This window comes from Pyricularia oryzae, chromosome 3, assembly GCF_000002495.2.
Source record: "Pyricularia oryzae 70-15 chromosome 3, whole genome shotgun sequence".
Classification (NCBI taxonomy): Eukaryota; Fungi; Ascomycota; class Sordariomycetes; order Magnaporthales; family Pyriculariaceae; genus Pyricularia; species Pyricularia oryzae.
This window is the reverse complement of record NC_017849.1, coordinates 2,707,026-2,727,521: the sequence shown is the minus strand read 5'-3', so window position 1 is coordinate 2,727,521 and position 20,496 is coordinate 2,707,026. Positions and strand designations below refer to the sequence as shown.

Here is a 20,496-nt window from a genome sequence, read left to right as displayed (position 1 = left end):
CAACCGTCGTCGACCACATCAGGATCACAAAATCATCAGCGAGGTGCAAAAAACACGTCAATCTGGACCTTCCACTTGGTTGTTGGGAAGGATAAAAAAAGACAATCTCCGCAAACGAGCTCAATCGTCAATCTCGTGTCACACTCGCATTGGCACTGACGCTCCCGAGTTGACTTGACAAGCCCAAAATCGACACCCAATTTTGTCAACGCTCTTTTTGCCGCACAAACTTGGTCGTACGCCCGACTGACAAGGCCGTGAGACCGGCTCTGCTATCTTGTATTACTACATGCAGTAACTCTAGTGTAGGTCAGCGGCCCCCCCCCCCCCCCATCCACAGAGTCCCCAAAACCAACCAAAACTGACTGGCTTGCTGGCTGCAGTGCATGAGCAAAAAAGGTCCGCTCGGTCCACCTTCGTCGGCTGCAAGTAAAAGCTCAGTCCACCGACGCGCCTCGACCCCACCACTGGTCCCACATAATACCACTCTAATCAGATTCAGTTGCTTGAGCTCCACCACTCCTACGGGTCGTCTCTTACCTGCTCCCATTAAACTTGCATGGTTTGGTGCTGCTCACTCGGCAGTGCGGTCATCACCCACGTCACCAGGACTCCGCCAGGGCCATCCTGGAATTGAATGAATTGCTTTGCTCACTTGTAAGCTAAGGTACAAACATTTACCTTCCCTGGGGCCGGCAAGCTTCCAGCATCTTGATCTTTTGTTAGATCTTCTGTTTGGTCATTCCCGCAATTCCTAATATCGTCTCTCTTTTTGTTCGTGACTTTTTCTTTTTTTTTTTTTTTTTGTTTCCTTGTTTGGGAATCCCGCCTCCACCAATTTATAAAGGTACCTAGGTAGGTACCTAATTGGTGTGCAGGTAGTTTCGTCACAAGCAGCGCTTTGCTGTTTGGTGACGAAGTAGGGCGTTTGCAGGAAATCCAAAAAAAAAAAAAGAAAAAGGCCTAAAGGACGCCCAACACCAAGGCTACGGTTTAGGGCTTGCTGACTGACGACGCCCTTTGCGCCACCGTCCTGACCCTTTACAACTCACATACGAGCGACCGAACGAGCGAACGAACGAGTGAACGAACGAAGTACCAACTTCTGCGCATGCCGTAAACACGGCTGAGAGCAGCAGCTCGCAGTGCTCTCACACTGCCAGAGAACATCATGCAACGGGTATCCTCCTTGCTACCGACCTGGGAACGCACCAGGTCGGTTGACGGCAGGAATAGGAGTAGCAGCAGTACTGGCGCTTCATCTCCCAAAAATAGCCAAAGCAGTAACTCGGGCGCCTTCGGAAGGGTCTTTGGCTGGGCTGATAGAATCACACCGTCTCGCATCTCGGGTAGCACCGCTACACACTCAACTACACCACCGACGGCCGCGGCGGCAGCAACAACACAAGCTGTCGTGTCCAAGTATGGAAAGGAGACTTATTGGCCGAGTAGCCTCGAGAGGGAGTGCGAGAAGGCCGCCCTTATATTGAAGTCTTTCTGCAGTAAGTTCATCTTGATGGCTTTCGCTCGCGCCTCCCTGGCGTGGTTCAACGGCCGCGCAGTCAAAGGCATAGTACGAGGTTTTGCAGCTAACCAGAACGCCTCCCCCGCCACACAGCCGACGGATTTCTTTCATACGAGTCCGATGCTGGCGCAGAACTGCCCAACCCGCCGCCATTAACAATCTCAAAAACGTCGAGTTCCTCAAGTCAAGTCCAGATAATGAAGAAAGTCCCACCAAGAATCATACAAAAAGCTGCTGGCCTGGCCATTTTCTCATGTATGCGTTCGGGTCTATGGATGTCAGGGTCTGGAGGATCCGGAATCTTGATTGCACGCAAGGCCGACGGAACCTGGTCACCTCCTTCGGGCATCCTTCTCCACACGGCAGCTTTGGGCTTCGTCGTTGGCGTCGATATCTACGACTGCGTTCTGGTCATCAACAGCTTCGCCGCCCTGGAGATGTTCACCCGCTCCAAGGTCATGCTGGGGGCCGATCTGGGCCTTACCGTAGGCCCCGTCGTCCCAGTTGGCCTATTGGAGAACGATGCCAGATGGAAGGAGCTCGACAATAGTGTATTAACCTATTTGAAGGCTAGAGGCCAGCACCGTGCGGTGCAGCTCGACGGCTCCCTGGTGACCGAGCGAGGCAACGAGAACGAGAAGTTCTATGGTGCCGGCGTCGAGATCCCAGATATCCTGGCAGGAAACGTCAGGAGAGAGATCCCCGAGATCTCACCTCTCTTCGAGGCCATCAAGGCTGCCGAAGGCCGTACCGACTACGACGTACGCATCATGCAGGCTTTGTCCCAGCAGCCAGCTCCTGGTGATGCCACAATTGAAACACCGGCAGGCACACCAATATCCCCTATAAAGCCAAATTTCGGTCTCCCTGACGTCGATGACCCGGATCCTTTCGGTATAATCGCCTTGGAAATGGCCGGACTTGAGATTCGAGAGGCTGGGGCCAACAACCGCCCAGCTAGCACAAACCTGGACTACTGCCCCAGTCCGGCTAGCCCGATCTCCAACAATTCCCAACGCCAGAGTACGGATACCTTTGTGAGCCGCAGCAACAGGGGAAGCTACATGTCGAGCAGGACTCAGGCTACGTCAATGACGGATGCCTTCACACAGACGGATCTAGGAGAGTCAGCCAGGACATCGCCTAGCCCCAGCAATATCGATTCGAAGAAACACACCTCTCCAAAGCCACCCTCGGTGGCCGAGGAGCCAGAGGAGATAGACTACACCAAGATCGACATGAGCCCTTTGGAAAGCTTTAGTTTCCGCTACGGTCAGCTCGCTGAGCAGTCTGCACCGACAACAGTCGATCAGGCTGTGCAGCTGCCGAAGACCAAAAACTCTATTGGTCCAGTAGAGGACGCCGCATCAATTATGCTTCCCGAGGACGAGGAAGAGCGGGACGGCGACGCGGATGACGAAGACGACGAGTCAGATGATGATGAACCCATCATCTATGAAGTGGCCACAACTGCCCAGCCGACTCGCGCCGTGATAATGGCGAGGCAGGCCGCCCAGGTTGTCTCGGCCAAGGGGGCTTTGGTCACCATTCCCAAGCGCCATGTACCTAGCTTGCCGGCGAGGAACCCCGCGCGATCATCACATGCCAGCCAGAACGACATTGATGTCAACGTAGCTTACCCTCAGAGCCCAGCCCGATCTTCATTTGATAGTACAGAGGCCAACCAAACACCAAAATCAACATTGAACCTCAGTACTCCTCCCAGGTCTTACAAACGAAACTCGTCCTCGGTGTACTTCCACACCCAGGTCGACCCAGCCACACCCAAAGCGTCTTGCATGAACGACGCCAGCTCAGTTGACGAAGAGTTCTTGGGAGAGCCTCGCACGCCTCGGGCAGATGAACATGTCGATCAAACAACAGACGGCTTTGGTCGCCACCACGAACTGAAGCTCACCCCTAATCTCAACACTGCCACCATTCAAGTATTATAGGTGCAGTGGATGTCAACACCATCGAATAATCAGCACACGAATCACGGACCACAGCACCAAAAAGCTCAACTGCAACGACTGAATATGATCTTTCTTTTCTGCTGTCTCTCCATACACTTATGTCATGTAGGCGGTTAAAGGCGCCCCTTTCGCATATGATTAGTCAACGCAAAGGGGAATGGCTTGTTCCTTCTTTTTATTCTTTTCCTTTTTCTTTTTCTTTCCTTGGTCACGCTTTCTCTTTTCCAGGCGTTCTTGGGCACTATTGATACCAATATTTGCGTCTGTTCCCCGACTGATCGCATGTCACACCTCGCGGTTTATTTTTAGCTTCCTTTAACCGTATTTCTTTTCCTTTTGGGCTTTGGGTACTGTGAAAAAAAAACTGGGAGGGGTTTCGATTCATTTTGGAATACCGAGGAACCGGTACCTCGAGTGGCTTTGGACGAAATACATTTTTACCATGCTCCCACCACGAACCGTTGGGACATAGTTGATACTGCAGCGTTATTTTTAGTGTTTAGAAAGGTGCCTGCCTGTTCGGTCGAATGGGCATGGTTTGGGTCTGGGGACGAGGCGAGACTCCGGCGAAAGGCCGGGCCAAGGTTTTCTTGGAATGCCCGACGAAACCAAACAGGCACATAGGATGAAGTTCCGTGCTCATGTGTGCAGATGAATAGACATACATGGTTCTTGATGATTACAGCAGCAATCCTACGAAACATATTCTGTTCATGCTGAAGATGAGTAGCAAGTTTGGTGATTCTGATGGGCCTACTTCGTTTTGATACATCTTGACTTGAATTAAGTGTATCTGAATTATCATAATGGCTGCTTTATGCCAGCCGTCAGGTATGAAAATACACACATCTACGGACATTCATGACAAATCCAGAATCGAATTCTACCACATAGGCGACTAAATTTGAAAGCGATCCTAGTCAGCTTCCTGATCGCCGAGACGACCGACTCTGGCTGCTCTTGTCCTTGTCACCATCTTGGATTCTGCTCCTTCCCCTGCCCCTGGTAGGCGAACCCTCGCGGCCCTCGCGGCGCAGCTTCTGCCTAGGTCCAAACTCGGATGATTCCTCAAAGATGACCGACTTTGACCGGCGTCGACTGTAGCTCCTTTCACGTCTCGGGCTCGAACCCCGGGTCCTGGTGGGCGTCTCGGTCCTGGCCCGAGCCCGAGCCCGGTCCCGACCTCGGTCTCGGCTCCGAACCACAGCACCAGCGCCCTTGTCACGGCAGTCGTTGCACCTGTCCCAATCTCCCTTGCGCTGGTGTCGCTGCTCGCACTTCTCGACGCCCTTTTCGACGTTGATGAGCATCGTGACCGCGATCACGCCAAGGGTCGCCGCCGTCGCCCAGCTGAAGCCCGTGCTGGACTTTTCAATCTCCTTGCGCGTAGAGCGGGCCTCGGGATTGGCTCTGGATGGCCGTGGGTCGAGTGGGAGAAGCCTACCCATCTTTCTTTTTGTCTCTTTTTTTTTTCTTTTTCTGTTGTTGTTTTTTTTGGGCTGGGGCTTTTCAGAAGTGAGATTTGTTTTGTAGTTCACTGGTTTTGGACTTGGATGGCCAAGGATGAGCCATCGTAGAACCAGACTAGACTCTTCTATTGTTTGATATTGAGCAGCAGCAAACGATGGGAGCTTTCATTGTTTGAATATAGTATATGAGATTCTGGCCGGCACAAGAAGGGCTTGCACAAGCAGGCCGCTATATTTATCTTATGCTTCACAACAGGCTGGGTATGCGATCTAGCCTCAACGAGGCAAGCCAGACGGAGGTGGCCACGATCTGTTTGCAGACGCCACGTTGTCACAATCTCACCACCTGGCCGCAAGTTCAAAAACCTTCTCGACGCCCAATTGCGCCCGAGGCTGATCAGGGTTGAAGATCTCCACCTGCTTACCCATCAGCAGGGCCGCAAATGGTGCTGTACCTAGAGTTTCATCCGAGATGCACAAGAATCTTGACCAGGCCCCAAACTGACGTCATCAGAAGCAATCTGCTTCAAACAAGGGGCATGTAGATTAACACTACCAGTCAACAAACAAGCTTTGTTTTTGCAATATTGTACATCTATCGTACGAGGAGTCCTTTGCGGCAGGCAAAATACAACTACAGTTGGTAGGCGTCCGAGGAAGCAATATGCCCAGCGTAGCCTCGCTGGGGTTAAGGTAAAGCGCGAGCTCTTGAATCAAAGGTGATCACGTTTACTCGATTGTCAATATAAATGAGAAACACTTCGTCGTCGTTCGCTAAATCATAATGCAACATCGCTATGCTCAAATGCTTGCCCTGCGAGGCGCCATGGTCCGGCGTAGTGCCTTCTTGGCCTCTGTCTCTTCGACCACTGGGAGCGCACCCTCGTCTCGGAGTTTCTGCAAAAATTCTAGGCCGTATTTGTAACCGACTTGTACAATCTCATCAAACCTGCCAAACTCCAAAGTGCCGTACTCATCTATCGGGGGCCGCATGTAGACACAGCCAGGCGTCATCTTGGCACGCTCCAGTGCGTCTACGCTTGAGACGTAGGCAAGTCGGGCCTGGATCTCGGCCAAGGTCGGGGGGTTGGGCGTTGATGAGAGTGGATTCCAACGATTGACAAAGGCCCACAAGCCCGAAAGCGTGTCTCCGTATGCTTGTGGTACGTCGTCATCCAGAGATCCAACATCCACAGCGAAGATGATATCGACCCCAAGAGATTTCATGTGTGATACAGTCAAATTGTCAATGTATCCTCCATCCAAAAGCATGCTGCCTTCGTCGCAGAGAGGAGGCAGCAAGCCGGCCAGTGACATGGAGGCTCGAACATAGCGCCATGCATAGCCGCTGGTGTGAATCTCCTGCCTGCTCTTGCTGATGTTTGTCGTATTGCAGTAAAACTCGAGCCAAAAGTCCTCGATCTGAGCCTTGCCAAAGGTCTTGAAAATGCCGCGGTTGAACTCATGGCCAGTAGTATACGACGCCGAGGGATATGTCAAGTCCAGAGCGAAACGCCACACGCTTGCCATTCGACCAGCAAACTTCTTGGACAAGCCGAAGATAGGAACAACGTCGGCATGTCTTGCGTAAAGCGCTCCCACAAACGACCCGATAGATGTACCGCCGACGATGTCGATGGGGATTCCGCTTTCCTCCATAGCCCTGATGATTCCGATGTGCGCTAGGCCCCTTGCACCACCCCCTCCGAGGACAAGCCCAACAGACTTGCCACATAGGCGCCTGGCCAATCGATGGAAATCTCCCTTGAACGGCGCATCCGGTGAATAGAAAGGGCTATGCCGGACCTTCCTGGACGTGTATTTCTGAATTTCGGCCTGTAGAATCTGGACCCTTTCTTTCAGGCTGGGGCCCGTCCTCTTGGCTGTGGGGTTGATCGGTACGGATTGTGTGCGGAAAGCCATCTGCACATGGTGGTGGCCTCCGTTAATCCACATGCGGTTCCTCAGCCACGACCTGGTGAGTCCGGGCTCGGCATATCGGTCGGCATGAAGAAGCACCAAAACCTTCCGAGCTGTCGACTTCATTCCCAGCATGAATCGCTCGTACTCTCCTATCTCCGGCGAGCCTTCGGCGAGGCCGACAAGAAGGATACAATCAGCCTGAGTAATGCAGGTCTGCGTCCAGGGTGAATTGACATTGGTATCTGTTCGGAAAAAGCGTTAGAGAATTTTTTCCTAGTAGGAAAATTGATAAGCCCATTTTTGGGTCGGTAGTATAAAGATGAAAAAGGATTGGCGTGCAAATCAGGAAAAAATTAGAGTTTATTTTGGCCATCACCGGCTGGTAGCCTTCGAGGTTTGAATGTATCATCATGTGCACTTGAGGGTAATTTTGGTATTTTGAGGCATGAAAAACACAAAAAAAAAAACCATTTGACTTACCCGCAACATACATCACCAGTCCATACTTCTCTTCAAGGTCGGCTAGGTATTGAGAAAGCTTGAGCTTCCCCATCTTGTTGAAAGCGTGCCGACCTAGATGGTTGAGGATGGCGGACTGGCTCAGCGAAGTAGCACCATTGGGTGTGCCTACCTGGGTGAGAGCACCCATCAAGCGGTTTCCAAACTCGACGACGGGAACCCCGGAAGTAACCGGTAGGATTGCGACAGTTCGGAGATTCAAGGTGGATGAGCTTTTATTCAATGACGCTTTCAATGCACCTTCCTTCCCGACAAAGGTCGAAGGATCGTCAACGACTTTTCTCATCCTTGACGCTATTATCTTGGAGATCTTGATGGTGATGTTGGGATGCTCCTGAGCGAGGCTGTTGAATAGTGTGCGCGGGAACTTGACCAGCTCCGTGTTTCTGATTGCATGAAGAGTCCCAGATCGGGCCGATTCGGTCAAGACCTCGAGCTCGCCGATGCTCTCGCCTTGTCCAAACTCGCCACGTACATCAACTCCACCTTCCTGGCGGTCCTCGACAAGTCGAAGACGACCATTGAGAACAATGTAAATCGCTTCACTCTCTTCGCCGCCGTGGAAGATGACTTCGCCAGCATTGACCTGAAGCCACTCGAGAGCGAAGTCGATGTGAAGAATCAACTTGGGTAGCAGGTTTGTTAAACGCTTTGCCATCGTAAGCAGGACAATCGGATAACGATCAACGATCCTCTCCAAGGACTGACGGGGAAGAAAGCCCACGTAGACATCCGTCTTTGCAACCACGTCGATGAACGAACGGTGCGAGGAGATGCTACCGACATACCCAGCAAGCCCGCCAGGCTTGATCAGGGCGACATTGCGACGGACGTTGCTTGCCCGCTTACGGCTACTGCTCTGTCCTAAGTTGGCATCCATAAAACGATCTCTACCAGCCGAGCCTTGTTGGTTCCCTGGTCCAATGTTCAGAGAAGATTCGTTTTTGGAGGCTTTCAATATATCGCCTGATGATTCGTCTGCGGCTGACATGCAGACATCAAGAAAGCCGTCAACAACATAGTAGAGACCAGGGTTGCGCTCGCCCTGCTCCACCAAAACTGAGCCGCTGGGAAAGAACACAATCTCGACTTCGTCTCTCATGTCATGAGCTAGAGCATGGGGGTTGACAGGTAGACCGGGGCCTGTTCCACCGGATGTGATCGAATCTGCATCACCGTCGACAGATCCACCGTACGGGTCGATAAACCCGAACGCGTTGTGTGATGAGTAGCCACCCCGACGAATCTGATCATAAGAGGTCAGTCGCGGCGATGCATCAGCTGAATCGGGTTCGCGAGCCCCAGTGCCATTTGCAGTTAGACCAATAGCCTTGAACATGCACTCCAAGATGGACTCTCGGAATAGTCCATCTTCATCACGCGTTTCACGCTTGTTGAGCGAAATATGCGCGTGACGCCGTGTCTCAAACGGATTAGATGTGCGTTGTGACAACGGAGAGACCACTTCAGTTTCAAGGGACCCCAATAACGTCGACTGTCTTGTAAGAGGATCCATGTTGCTTGTTGAGCGTCGTCCACCATTTCGTGAGAGCTGGATGTTCATCAAGAGGTCGCCTGAGTTGGACGTATGTTTATTCCCACTCTCTCGCGGCTGCAGTGGCGGGGAAGCCGTCACGGAGCTTGGCCTTTGACCGTGTGTGATGGCCTGCAGAGCCGCTTCTTTTCGAAGTGAGGCAGTGGACTTGCGGCGGCGCCCAGTCGAAGAATTGTGTAATGCGATACCTTTGGTGCAATCCTTCTCGCCGATGCGTTCACGCTCATGGTTGAACTTCTCCTTCAGCCGCGTCAGAGCGTCACCTCGCAAAAAGTTAGGAAGCTGACAGGTTGCATTATCTATCATGCTCTTTTCAATGTGCAAAACCTCGCTGGTGAGGCCCAGGTAGTTGTATGCTGTTGCCAGGGTGACTCGTTGAAAGCGAGATAATATCACGTGCACAATATGGGCTGTGTACTTTGGATATATCTGGATCAGACGCCTGAATGCGCTGGCAGGAATGATAGCAATTGTCGTATCCACTGTTGCGCGTGCAATAATATCCGGGTGCACCGACGTCGTTGCGTGACGTGAAGTAGTCGGGCGCTTTGGGCGGCTTTGTAGCGGCGGGTCCAGTGACATGGGAGGTATGCTTGCAGGGACTCTTCCTCCCATTGAGGGGTTTGCATCACCATCGTGCAGGGTTGGGCCGTGTGAGCTGGATCTCTCAAGCTGCGGTGTAGTAGGCACCGAAACTGTAGACTCGCGCTGGTCGGAGAAATCATTGCCCAAACCATACCGGGAACTTGTATAAGTCTCAGTTGCCGATGTTGGTTCTCCTCCTTCGTCTCCGCCATGTCTGAGCTTAATATCTTCGGTGAACAAAGACATGATAGAAAACAGCGACGACATCGGGGCGCCGTTGTGAACTTCAGTCAATAGTTGGTAGCGTTGATTGCCGGCCTGGTATTCCTCATGCTCATCACTGCCATCAGAATCGATGGAGCAACTCTCACCCACAGGATGCTGTCCCGTTCGAGCGGATTTGACAAAGATCTCAACGAGTCCATCAACCACCATGCAGAAGCCCTTTTCTTCCTCGAGATTGAAAGTTTCTCCTGCGATCAGCTTCCGGGTTTGCATGCTCCTCGTGAGCTCATGAAAGACAGGACGCTCCAGATATCCAAAGATCTTAATTGCACTCAGGAACTCGTCCAGGTAGTTTGAAAGACCGGGTTTCGATCCCCCTGGGTGTGTGTCAGGGAAAAGATCCACATCGGGTTCTTTTCTCTGCGGCTCAGGCGGAAGACGTGAATACATGTTGAGGTAACGATATCTTACAAACCAGCTGACCAGGGAGAATACAAGAACAATGATAAGCATGCTGAAGAATCAATGTGTTAGTTTCTTCTTCTGTTCTTTTCTTTCTCGGTAAAAGCTGTAATCCAGTTGCATACTCACAGTGTTGTTGCGTTCATGGTGACAGTCAAACTCGTGGAGAACAGAGTGTACAAGAGAGAGGGAATCGAGAATGTGGTGAGCTTCAGTACCGAGTACAGTATAGAGTACACCAGCGATATGATGCCAAGTATGATGTTGGCGAAGAAGCCAATCCACGAACTGGAGCCCTGCTGGGCTACGGCGTCCAACTTGGCTGACGCCGTAGCCAGCGCCGCTGTTGAGCTATCCATATCGATGGCGACCGTGCGTCGCAAATTTAACGAAACAGCCTTTGCAGTGAGGGCGAGTGACGCTGCGGGTGCGCCCGGGTGTGGCCGGATATGGGGGTTTGGCGGGCGTTGTAGAACGGTACAGAATTTGAACCGGCAGCCGAAGTCACGGGCCAAACATGGCGGTTCGTTGGCCTTCTGGAGCTTGGACGTTAGTCTAGGTAGAGTAATACAGCCGTCTTTAGTCTAGCTCTTCGGTAGGTAGTTCAACCACAGCTTGGGATCCTGCCACCTTGCGCCGAAGATGCGTATCGGTGGCAGAACCGAGTTGTGCAGTAGTTAGCCATGAATACATTAATGAGTCTTCATCTGAGTAAATTTGGGAATTTTGGCTATTGCGGCAGCCTTTTTCCCTTGGTAAACAATCTGCGAATTTTGTGTTTGTGGAAGGCGCAGGAAAAGATCGGTCGAAAAAATGAGAAGAAAAAATAGCAGGCTAGATAGGGTAAGGTAGGAACTACCCACGCTAGCAAAAGTAAGCTCCAGCTTGGTTGTCTCCTCTTTTCTTTTTTCTCTTTCGTTGTTCAAATGCAATTAAGCAGCAATTGGCACCCAACCCCGCGCTTGCAATCGGTCCCGTCGGTGCTGCCCATGGGTTAGGAGCTATCTATCCAACGCCGCCACCACTCGGACCACCCTTGTCGCAAGCACACAACACGCACACACTTGTCACCAAGGTTAACCCCACCATAGAGGTCGAGATCACAACTTATTCTCGGGCCGCTCCAAAATTCTCCTCCGTGAGTCAACAAAAAAAAAGCGCGCCGACGACGTCCTATACGACACTTCCACTGACCAGCTCCAGCCATCCAGCATCATATCAGTGTATCGGAAAATTTCCGGCGCCGCAAAACACGTATTGAGGATCCAGGCTCTCGCGGCGGTGGCTGCACATACATTCATTTGGGACATCTAAATTATTACACCGAGGCAGCACAGCATACAATACCGCCAAGATGTCGTTAACAAACTGCCGCTTCTATGAGGAGAAGTATCCGGAGATTGACAGCTTTGTCATGGTCAATGGTGAGTGCTGGCGCAACTGTTTTTGTTTATTTTTTTTCGTTTCGAAGATATGCTGTGATACTAACCAACGCCACGTTTGTAGTCAAGCAGGTTCGTTTTTCCACGCGCGGGGCGCCCGTCAAGACCGACTCATGACCAATAACGCTGAGCTGACCTTTATGATGTGGACAATTAGATTGCCGACATGGGTGCTTACGTCAAGCTGCTCGAGTACGATGGGATCGACGGCATGATTCTGCTCTCCGAGCTTTCGAGGCGTCGTATCCGAAGTATCCAGAAATTGATTCGGGTTGGTCGCAACGAGGTTGTCGTGGTGCTGCGTGTCGACAAGGAGAAGGGATATATCGATCTGTCGAAGCGTCGAGTGTCGCAGGAGGATATCGTCAAATGCGAGGAGAGGTACAACAAAAGCAAGATGGTACACTCCATTATGCGGCACGTTGCCGAGAAGACTCTCGTGCCCATCGAGAGCTTGTACGAGGCGATCGCCTGGCCGCTGAACCGCAAATATGGCCATGCCATTGATGCTTTCAAGCTCTCAATAACGTAAGGCAACCTGATCGCAAATTCTGGGCATACAGCCTTTTTGTTGCCTCATCTACTGACAGCAAATCCATCAGAAACCCTGAGGTGTGGGAGGACACCACTTTCTCGAGTGAGGCGGTTGCGGAGGAGCTTAAGTCATATATCAGCAAGCGGTTGACGCCGCAACCGACCAAGGTGCGAGCCGATGTTGAAGTCACCTGCTTCGCCTACGACGGCATCGACGCAATCAAGACAGCTTTGAGGACGGCCGAGTCGCGCAACACCCAAGACAACCAGGTCAAGGTCAAGCTCGTCTCTCCTCCGCTCTACGTTCTTACCAGTACGTGCTTGGACAAGAGCTTGGGAATTGCACGATTGGAGGAGGCGATCGTCGATATCAGGACCAGCATCGAGTCAGCTGGAGGCAAGTTGATTGTCAAGATGGAGCCCAAGGCCGTCACCGAATCCGACGACGCCGAGCTCCAAGCACTCATGGAGAAGCGCGAGCGCGAAAATGCTGAGGTTAGCGGTGATGAGAGCGTCAGCGACAGTGACGACAACATGCCGGAGACGATGTAAAATACAGTAACTGGCATGAAGGTCAGGTCAGGTCAGGTCCAAAGTGACCCTCTGGAACGCAATCAACGGTAGTCTGATACGGGAGCCTTTGGCCACATGAATGGTCCCAAATTATTGCAACTTTTGGGTGCCAAACAGGAGGGCTACTAGTGAAGCTCTTCAAGGAATATGAGGAACGCAATGGAATGGTAGACTTCTTTTTTTTTCTATTTTTGTAGACTGCTTGCTTGATGCATATCGGGGGTTTTCAAAAGCGTTGATGTGTTTTTAAGGGACAATGAACATTATGAGCACAAAAACCATCGACACATGCCGGATTGGTCATAAACTTTCCTAGACTGAAACGCCCTGAAGGGGATCGTGTGGTGGTGGGCTTGCGGCGATTATTGAGGCCGAGGGAGACATTGGATTTCAAAGAAAGAGCGTTGAGGATGAAGTAGATCTCGACATTACTGTTGCCTTTGCTGGGAAAAAGTACATCTCGAGGAAAACAATAAATATTGCGGCCGTGACAGAGATAGTGGGCGACATTTATGTGTCTGATTGTTTGAGTTCCCACGTGTACGTTGGCCCCTGCTGGGGAAAGCCCGCTTTTAATTGTGTGAGTACCTAGGTAGGTAGGTAGCTTCCATGCTAGGTGACGCAAGTTACTGGTAAAACTAGTTCTAAAATCTCTACTTATCAGATACAGTACCTGCATGAACCTTTGTTGAATACCTACCATATGATTGCCTTCATGACTTGACATCCCACAGCAATCCTTTGAAACCAACGCTCATGGCGCCTGGGTTTGCGTGGGCGCGTGCGAGGGCGAGAGCCTGGGCAGCTCGTCCTGGCTTCACTTTTGCACAAAACTTCTCAACCTCATTGTTACGATATCTCACATGGCTGCCGGTCGCAATCGTGTTTACATCCAACGTCGCGGAACCTTATAAAATCGCCGGTCCCTCCATGTACCCATTCTTCAACAAGGAGAGAAATGAGACTCGGCTTCAAGACTGGTGTATGAACTGGAAGTTGAACGCGCAGGATGACCTTCGACGGGGCATGATTGTTGTTTTTTGGTGCGTCTCTCAATGGTCCGCCCTCAGCTGGGGTCGCAATTTTCTCCAACGCAATTAACAATACGTTCCTCTCCAGGAACCCTTTAAAGCCGGAGTCAAGAAGCGTCAAGAGGATAGTGGGCTTGGAAGGGGACATTGTTAGGAATCGTGACTCCGACGTCTGGGTTAGAGTACCCGTTGGTCACATCTGGGTGGAGGGAGATGCTGGATCCCGTGATTCTCGCGACAGCAACTACTACGGTCCCATCTCAGCGCGGCTGATAATCGGACGCTTGACACGCATTCTGTTCCCATTCCACCGGTCGGGAAGTATCAATTGGAGGGACCATCCTGAGAACCCCAGAGTAATCAAAACCCAAGACATGGTTCCGCAGCTGCTATTGTAGGTGGCCAGCTGTCAAGTTTCTGGCTTTAAAGAGAATACTATGTAATAGTTGGACAGGTAGCCAGGAAGGTCATTCACTGGCTGTAAGAGAGAGACTACATGTGAATGAAGTGAGAACTTATACTTAACCCGATGTTGGTATCTATCCACGTGCTCCTGCCTTGAACGTGCTTTCATTCCGAAATTGCTAGTAGAGGCCTCCACAGCCCCTTGCTGAATAAATTGTCTGGTCTAGATTACAACTGACAGTCCTAGAAGCTCGTATTATGCTTTACAGCAGTTCCCTTTATAGCACTGCCTGTGATCAATCCAGGCGCTAAAGCTTGGCAACATCAAGTATCTCTATCTATTCCTGCGTTTGTCGGTATCAAAAAGCTAAGGTACCTATATAGGTACTTACCTAAGCCAACCAACGAACAGCCGTCGCCCCCTGTCAGTATCATTGGTAGGTACAGGTATGCGCAGGAGATCGCCCCTTATGGATCCAGACACGACTTGACAGTGCGTCACTCAAACGCACGGGCCAATCACCAAGAAATTTTTGGCGGCCTCTGTGGAAGTCGCGGGCATGTCGTCCGGAGCTCGCAGGATATTGCCTCTTTTCTGGGTACTTTAAAATCGTTCTGTGTCTTGGGCCTTCCCATCTCACAAAAGGTGATAGTCCTCTCCAGGCTTCAGTTCTCGCTCTTTACTGAAGTCCTGTCGACCTTTCTTTTTTTTTCTTTTTTTTTTACTACCAACAGCTCGCTGGTACCGGCCGCGCGCAGACGGCACTCATCGAGACGTTTTTACAGGGACATGTCCCTCGGCGCCACTGTTCCCGGCTCCGAATCTGCGCACAATCTCACTTTCTCGCCAGCTTCGCCCGACCATGCAAGACCCAGGACAGGATCGAATTATTCGGCGGAAACTACTCTTGGAGGCAACCATAATATGAGCCCTAACAATGGCGAGTTTGAGGCGCGACCGCCATACCTACACGTGCGTATTGCATCCCAACTGTTGATTGGCCGATATGCGCCGCTATGTACCAAGTCTAAAGCTGACGCATTTTTCTATGATCCTTCAGTCCATGCTGGCTGGTGGCCTAGGTGGGACATGTGGTGACATGCTGATGCACTCCCTCGATACCGTCAAGACGCGCCAGCAGGGTGATCCCCATATACCGCCCAAATATACGTCCCTGGGCTCGTCATATTATACCATCTTTCGACAGGAAGGGATACGGCGGGGCTTGTATGGTGGCTGGCTGCCCGCTCTGTGCGGCTCCTTTCCGGGGACGGTGCTTTTCTTTGGTACCTACGAATTCAGCAAGAGGCATATGCTGGACTGGGGTGTCCAGTCGCACATTGCCTACCTCGCAAGTGGTGAGCAGAACCCAAATCTTGATTTCTGGGCTTTTTTCTCATTCTTTTCCTCAAATACACTCAATGATATACTGATCGCAAGTTATTGGGCAGGCTTTTTCGGCGATCTTGCTGCTTGCATCGTCTATGTGCCATCCGAAGTATTAAAAACGCGGCTACAACTCCAAGGACGATACCAGAATCCATACTTCAACTCGGGTTACAACTACAAAGGTACTGTGGATGCAGCCCGGACTATAGTCAGGCAAGAAGGCTTTTCCGCTCTCTTCTACGGGTTCCAGGCGACACTTTACAGAGATCTGCCATTTTCCGCGTTACAATTCATGTTTTACGAGCAAAACCAAATATGGGCTCGGAAATGGAAGCAGAGTCGCGAAATAGGGCCGCAGCTGGAATTCTTAACCGGCGCGGCTGCGGGAGGCCTGGCGGGCGCGATTACATGCCCACTAGACGTGGTAAAGACACGTTTGCAAACACAGCTTCATCCCGAGGCAATTGCTCCGGTGAAAGGGGAGAGTTCGCTCGCGGCCCAGTCAATGCTGAACAATCTCAAGGAACCGCCCAAGAAACACATATCCGAGCCATCAGGTAACCCGGGATCTTCGGCACAGCCACAAAAACGACTCATTTCAACTTCATCACCATCTACACACACTCCTCGTGCAGGCGCGGCAGCCCTTGAGACCTCTTCCGTCCTAACCGGCCTGAAAGTCATCTACAGGACGGAGGGCATCGGAGGCTGGTTCAGGGGTGTCGGCCCTCGCTTTGTTTGGACTAGCGTCCAAAGCGGCTGCATGCTTTTCCTTTATCAAGCCGTGCTACGGCAACTAGAGACCTATATGCCCATCGAGAAGCCTGAGCTGGCTTCAACATAGGGAGAAGGCGGGGGTTTCGTCAAGACGAGATAACTGCTTCGGAGCATGTTGTTTTCTTGATCTACAAAATAATGTGCAACTTTTGTGGAGAATATGGAGAGGCGTTTTCATGGATAGAGGGTACTAGACCGACGCAGCGCGCTAGAAAAATCTTCGCTTTGTGATACATGTATGATTATAAAACGGTGTAAATTGCTCCGGTACTGAATAGTACTACTTTCTGTTTTTCTTGAGTGATCCAGACGTCCTGAAATCGGCGTGTTTAACAGCTATTGTATAAAAACCACGAGGTACCCATGATTGCCGAGCAACTGAGGTACTAGAATAGTCAGGTACCTGTTGCAAAACTCATTGAACCAAACCCGAACCCTGATATGGTGTTCTGGCCCCACTCTGGTAGTGGCGCCTCCCAGCCGTACATGGCAGCTGCATCCTCAGGAATTCGGGGGTCAGACCATCTCCAATTTTCTTGAATTAACTTCCGGCTTTTATTCTTTTCAGGACGTCAACGCCAACGACCCGCCTCCTCCTTAGCGTGTAGTCCGATTGTTTACACAGCAATCACAAGGGCAGGTATTACTTGACAAATGGCGAAATGTCTCTAATAAGTCATGACGACTCCCGTTCCTGTGCCGTCCAAGGCGGCCATACGAGCCCTCCGAGGGCTTGTCTTCGGCACCACATGTTCCCTGGCTCTAGTCTTGGAAACTCGTCGACGGAGGATCAGCACGGTCCAGACAGCCATACACAATGGCCAGCGCATCAAATCGCATGAGAGATACCGCGCCAACGCGGCCGACGCGACCATTCGCGCCCTCGAAGAGGAGATATTGCTACAGAGCTCCCGACCCAACTACTATCCAGACGACAGCCCCCGATTGGCACTGTCTCAATCCGATCTGCCGTGGGAGGCCAGAGAGCCGCTTTCCATAGGATCGCCCCTTGGCAGAGATTCTGCAAAGACTCCGATTACTAGAGGCCATTTGGAGCACCAAGAATCACCAGATAGTCGAGACAAGCAGGTAACTGCGGTTCGCACCTTGAATACCGCAGGCACAGAATCCAGGAACAAACGGCAACTCCTGGTCGACCACGCACAACTAAATGAGACGCGCACGCGGCCAGTTTCAAAAGTGAAGTCACGGCCGCGGGCAGCATTGGGCCCAACGAGGCTCAAAGTCGACCCCATCAGTACAGCTGCATTTCGAGTCGACTCGCTTTGTGCAACAGGGAACAAGGACGATCTCGTGCGAGCCATGAATCTTCTAGATTCTGTATTCGATGCGCCGATGACGAATCTGGAGCCTCACTTGCAGCAGATCCTACAGTCTACCGCTACGCTCTCTAGAGCGTTGCAGGAAGCGGGGTCCCTTTCGACTGCCGTAAAGCTGATGAGTGCCATTCTTCGTCTACACAGGGTCCACCGTCTTGTTATAGATGAGGAGCTTTATTGGTCTCATAGCCCGTTGCCGCTTGCGGAATTCGTGATGGCACAGGAGGTGCCGCAGTATGACCTTGCCATAGATTTGTTTGCCCCGAAGTTTTCCAAAAAGCCCGGGCCTGCCAACTCGGCCACTGCTTTAGATGTCCTGAAGACGGGCGAGAAGCTTTTCACCAGGCTTCTATCCCGGCAAAGCTTCAGGCGCGTGGACAAGGTCCTGAAAAGAATAAAATGCTACAGCTGCATTCCTGGCGGGCATGAGTCTGAGTTGCGCATCCTCCGCCAGCTATCCAAAAGCGGCGAGCGTGTGCGTGCCGTTGAGTTCTTCCTTACCCAAGCTTCTGTCGATGACAAGAGCCTAAAATACGGGTCTTGCTTTTTTGAGATGGGTGACATGGTCTTTGGCTGTGTATCCGATCTGGGCGGCTATAAGGCCTTTTCGGTCCTGGAGCGTATGCTCCAAGTGAGACCTCAAAGCCATCATATCAAGGTGGAATGGGCGACCCAGCTGCTCTACCTTGACTGGCGCGAGCATGGCCAGCTAGAAAAGCTGGTCAAAGGGTTTGAGGTTCTGGAAGAGAGGCGTTTTCCCGAAGCTGTTGCTCACGCCGATGCACCGTATCGAGCCATGATCCAAATCATGCTAGAAGCTGGTGATGAGAGCGGTGCCCGGCGGTTCTTCGAGAAGCTCGTTGCCCTGATGCCATCAAAAAAGAACGATGGACGGATCAACTTGCTGTTTGCCCTCGCCCGAGCAAAGGCTGGCGATTTCGCTACTATGCACACAATGTTAGAGCAAATATCCAAGAGCCAATGGGCAGACTCTACCGACCGCGCGGCATGTCTCGTCTCAATCTTGCAGGCCTTCAGCGAGAAACATACGATCAAGCAAACGGAAGAGTTCTTGAGAGACCTCTTGGAAAATTTCCAGGTCAAGCCTTCGACGTACATGCTGACCTTTATGGCCAAGCTGTATGGAGGGGTACGTGATACCAAGTCTCTGATAGGCTGGATCAAGTTCTGCATCAATTCGGGCCTGAAACCAGGGCCCCATTACAGCAACGCGCTGTTGCGCAGCTGCCATATGGACTGGAAATTTCACTTCATGGAACTGCGGCAGGTTCATCGTCTTTTGCAACAGCAAGGTCCTGAATGTACAGACCAAGTCACAGCCAACATCATGAGCAAGGCAGCACTTGCGTCTCCTTCGGTTCACAGAAAGGGCACCATCAGCTTTACTTTGTCAACAAAACACAAGTCAGTCTCTCGCCAGGCGGTACCCGATCGACACACAATCGCAATTGCGATGGGGAAATCGATTGAAAATAACACACCAATAAAAGCCATCAATTTGTACAAGCATGCGACAAACAATGGAATGCCTCATTGTCAGAGATGCCTTCGACTGTTTGTAGATGCTTCTCTGAACCATTATGGGGAGGCTAACATTCAAGGCACGCTGTTCTATCTACAACGCGTGCAAGACGAGGCAAAAGTCGACACCAGAGGCGCCATTTCTCATATACTGGCTTGGCAAATCAAGAACATAGACCGCGATCTAGGATACGAGCACCTAGAGCGTCGCATCCAAGAGATGCTGAGAAAGATGCGTGCCGCGAAGCTCGTCTTGAGCGGGAAAGCTCTCAACGGTGCTGCTAAGCTATACTCTGAGGCAGGCAACCACCAAGGGGCGATTGGTTTGGCGTTGATGGCTGCAGACGAGCAGGGACTCGTGCCAGGTTACTGCGTCACCAACTTTGCGGTCTTACTTGACGGGTATATCCATACTCATCAACCCGACATGATTGCATGGCTTGTTCAGACAGCTACGGCATTAGGTCACTGGGACAAGCTCGCCAGGCGAGGCCAAGTTATTCTCAAGCGATTGAGGCATTGGCGAAGTAGGATTAAGCAGGTTGTCCTCGAAAACCCCGGGTCCATCTTGAAGAAGGCTCTTGTTCCTCTAGAGGTTGGAATAGCAGAACTGAAAAGCTGCCGCCGGCGGTTTGAAGAGGATGAACGGGAACTGAAAGGTATGGTGCTGGATATTCTCAAACATGCTGCCCTGCAAGCAGAAAACGACTCGCTCGGCCGGTTTCAGGGGGTCGAAAAGGTAAAGCTCGCCGTCTGCCCCGGCGACGTGACGGCGACGACGGGAATGGATGGCACCAAGCACCAAGCTGAAGGCATTGCAGAATCTGGTTGACAGATTAGATTAGGATCAAGGATCAAGATGCTGAAACTGGCGAGTAGCTGACGCCATGACATAGAGTCGACGCGTCTGGGTGGTCAGGCTGTACATTTGATGTAATTAAACAATATGCAAACATGTAGGATGACATATGTACCACATCTAGGAAGGTGTCGATCGTCCACATTTCTTCGATTGTAACCTGTGAAAGGGCGGGACCGCGCGGGACCGCACGGCACCGCACAGCAACGCACCAACGCCTGGGAACGTTTGCATGTAGGACTGACCCAATTAGTTCCGGACCGAGAGACGCAGCAAACGAAACACTGATCTACTGTGTAGATTCTTGTCGTCCCAAATTATCCAGCAGACCTAGACGAATTCCGACAGAACGGGTGAACATGTT

The 20,496-nt window shown here is 51.5% G+C and overlaps 7 protein-coding genes across 7 annotated transcripts; 5 read left to right on the top strand and 2 right to left on the bottom strand.

Moving 5' to 3' along the window:
- Positions 1-6: 6 nt before the first annotated feature.
- On the top strand, positions 7-4,191 carry MGG_06145 (uncharacterized protein). Its single transcript, XM_003711972.1, has 3 exons — positions 7-305; positions 384-1,502; positions 1,619-4,191. Exons 2-3 carry the CDS (start codon positions 1,172-1,174, stop codon positions 3,478-3,480), a joined length of 2,193 nt encoding a protein of 730 aa, XP_003712020.1. The 5' UTR covers positions 7-305; positions 384-1,171; the 3' UTR covers positions 3,481-4,191.
- A 230-nt stretch (positions 4,192-4,421) lies between these two features.
- On the bottom strand, positions 4,422-4,949 carry MGG_06144 (uncharacterized protein; the record flags this gene model as incomplete). Its single annotated transcript, XM_003711971.1, has 1 exon — positions 4,422-4,949. One exon carries the CDS (start codon positions 4,947-4,949, stop codon positions 4,422-4,424), a length of 528 nt encoding a protein of 175 aa, XP_003712019.1.
- Positions 4,950-5,771: 822 nt separating this feature from the next.
- Positions 5,772-11,131, bottom strand: MGG_06143 (lysophospholipase NTE1; the record flags this gene model as incomplete). Its single annotated transcript, XM_003711970.1, has 3 exons — positions 10,369-11,131; positions 7,374-10,291; positions 5,772-7,135 (listed from the first exon to the last, which is right to left on the bottom strand). The coding sequence occupies exons 1-3, from the start codon at positions 10,596-10,598 to the stop codon at positions 5,772-5,774; spliced, it is 4,512 nt and encodes a 1,503-aa protein (XP_003712018.1). The 5' UTR covers positions 10,599-11,131.
- Positions 11,132-11,166: 35 nt separating this feature from the next.
- Positions 11,167-13,256, top strand: MGG_13200 (eukaryotic translation initiation factor 2 subunit alpha). The gene is made up of 4 exons (XM_003711969.1): positions 11,167-11,663; positions 11,746-11,753; positions 11,839-12,209; positions 12,284-13,256. Exons 1-4 carry the CDS (start codon positions 11,594-11,596, stop codon positions 12,765-12,767), a joined length of 933 nt encoding a protein of 310 aa, XP_003712017.1. The 5' UTR covers positions 11,167-11,593; the 3' UTR covers positions 12,768-13,256.
- A 158-nt stretch (positions 13,257-13,414) lies between these two features.
- On the top strand, positions 13,415-14,369 carry MGG_16764 (uncharacterized protein). Its single transcript, XM_003711968.1, has 2 exons — positions 13,415-13,831; positions 13,908-14,369. The coding sequence occupies exons 1-2, from the start codon at positions 13,545-13,547 to the stop codon at positions 14,215-14,217; spliced, it is 597 nt and encodes a 198-aa protein (XP_003712016.1). The 5' UTR covers positions 13,415-13,544; the 3' UTR covers positions 14,218-14,369.
- Positions 14,370-14,680: 311 nt separating this feature from the next.
- MGG_06141 (solute carrier family 25 member 38) lies at positions 14,681-16,813 on the top strand. The gene is made up of 3 exons (XM_003711967.1): positions 14,681-15,197; positions 15,286-15,583; positions 15,677-16,813. Exons 1-3 carry the CDS (start codon positions 15,015-15,017, stop codon positions 16,456-16,458), a joined length of 1,263 nt encoding a protein of 420 aa, XP_003712015.1. The 5' UTR covers positions 14,681-15,014; the 3' UTR covers positions 16,459-16,813.
- A 98-nt stretch (positions 16,814-16,911) lies between these two features.
- Positions 16,912-20,318, top strand: MGG_06140 (uncharacterized protein). Its single transcript, XM_003711966.1, has one exon. The coding sequence runs from the start codon at positions 17,070-17,072 to the stop codon at positions 20,103-20,105; it is 3,036 nt and encodes a 1,011-aa protein (XP_003712014.1). The 5' UTR covers positions 16,912-17,069; the 3' UTR covers positions 20,106-20,318.
- The last annotated feature ends 178 nt before the right edge of the window (positions 20,319-20,496 follow it).

Excerpts from the sequence above, each read along its gene's own strand:
- MGG_16764 (XM_003711968.1), top strand. The coding sequence starts at position 13,545 with ATGGCGCCTGGGTTTGCGTGGGCGCGTGCGAGGGCGAGAGCCTGGGCA. Across the intron at positions 13,832-13,907 it reads GGCATGATTGTTGTTTTTTG|GAACCCTTTAAAGCCGGAGT; the intron begins GTGCGTCTCTCA and ends GTTCCTCTCCAG.
- MGG_06140 (XM_003711966.1), top strand. The coding sequence starts at position 17,070 with ATGACGACTCCCGTTCCTGTGCCGTCCAAGGCGGCCATACGAGCCCTC.
- MGG_13200 (XM_003711969.1), top strand. The coding sequence starts at position 11,594 with ATGTCGTTAACAAACTGCCGCTTCTATGAGGAGAAGTATCCGGAGATT. Across the intron at positions 12,210-12,283 it reads GCTTTCAAGCTCTCAATAAC|AAACCCTGAGGTGTGGGAGG; the intron begins GTAAGGCAACCT and ends CAAATCCATCAG.
- MGG_06145 (XM_003711972.1), top strand. The coding sequence starts at position 1,172 with ATGCAACGGGTATCCTCCTTGCTACCGACCTGGGAACGCACCAGGTCG. Across the intron at positions 1,503-1,618 it reads TATATTGAAGTCTTTCTGCA|CCGACGGATTTCTTTCATAC; the intron begins GTAAGTTCATCT and ends CCCGCCACACAG.
- MGG_06141 (XM_003711967.1), top strand. The coding sequence starts at position 15,015 with ATGTCCCTCGGCGCCACTGTTCCCGGCTCCGAATCTGCGCACAATCTC. Across the intron at positions 15,198-15,285 it reads CGCGACCGCCATACCTACAC|TCCATGCTGGCTGGTGGCCT; the intron begins GTGCGTATTGCA and ends ATGATCCTTCAG. Across the intron at positions 15,584-15,676 it reads CATTGCCTACCTCGCAAGTG|GCTTTTTCGGCGATCTTGCT; the intron begins GTGAGCAGAACC and ends GTTATTGGGCAG.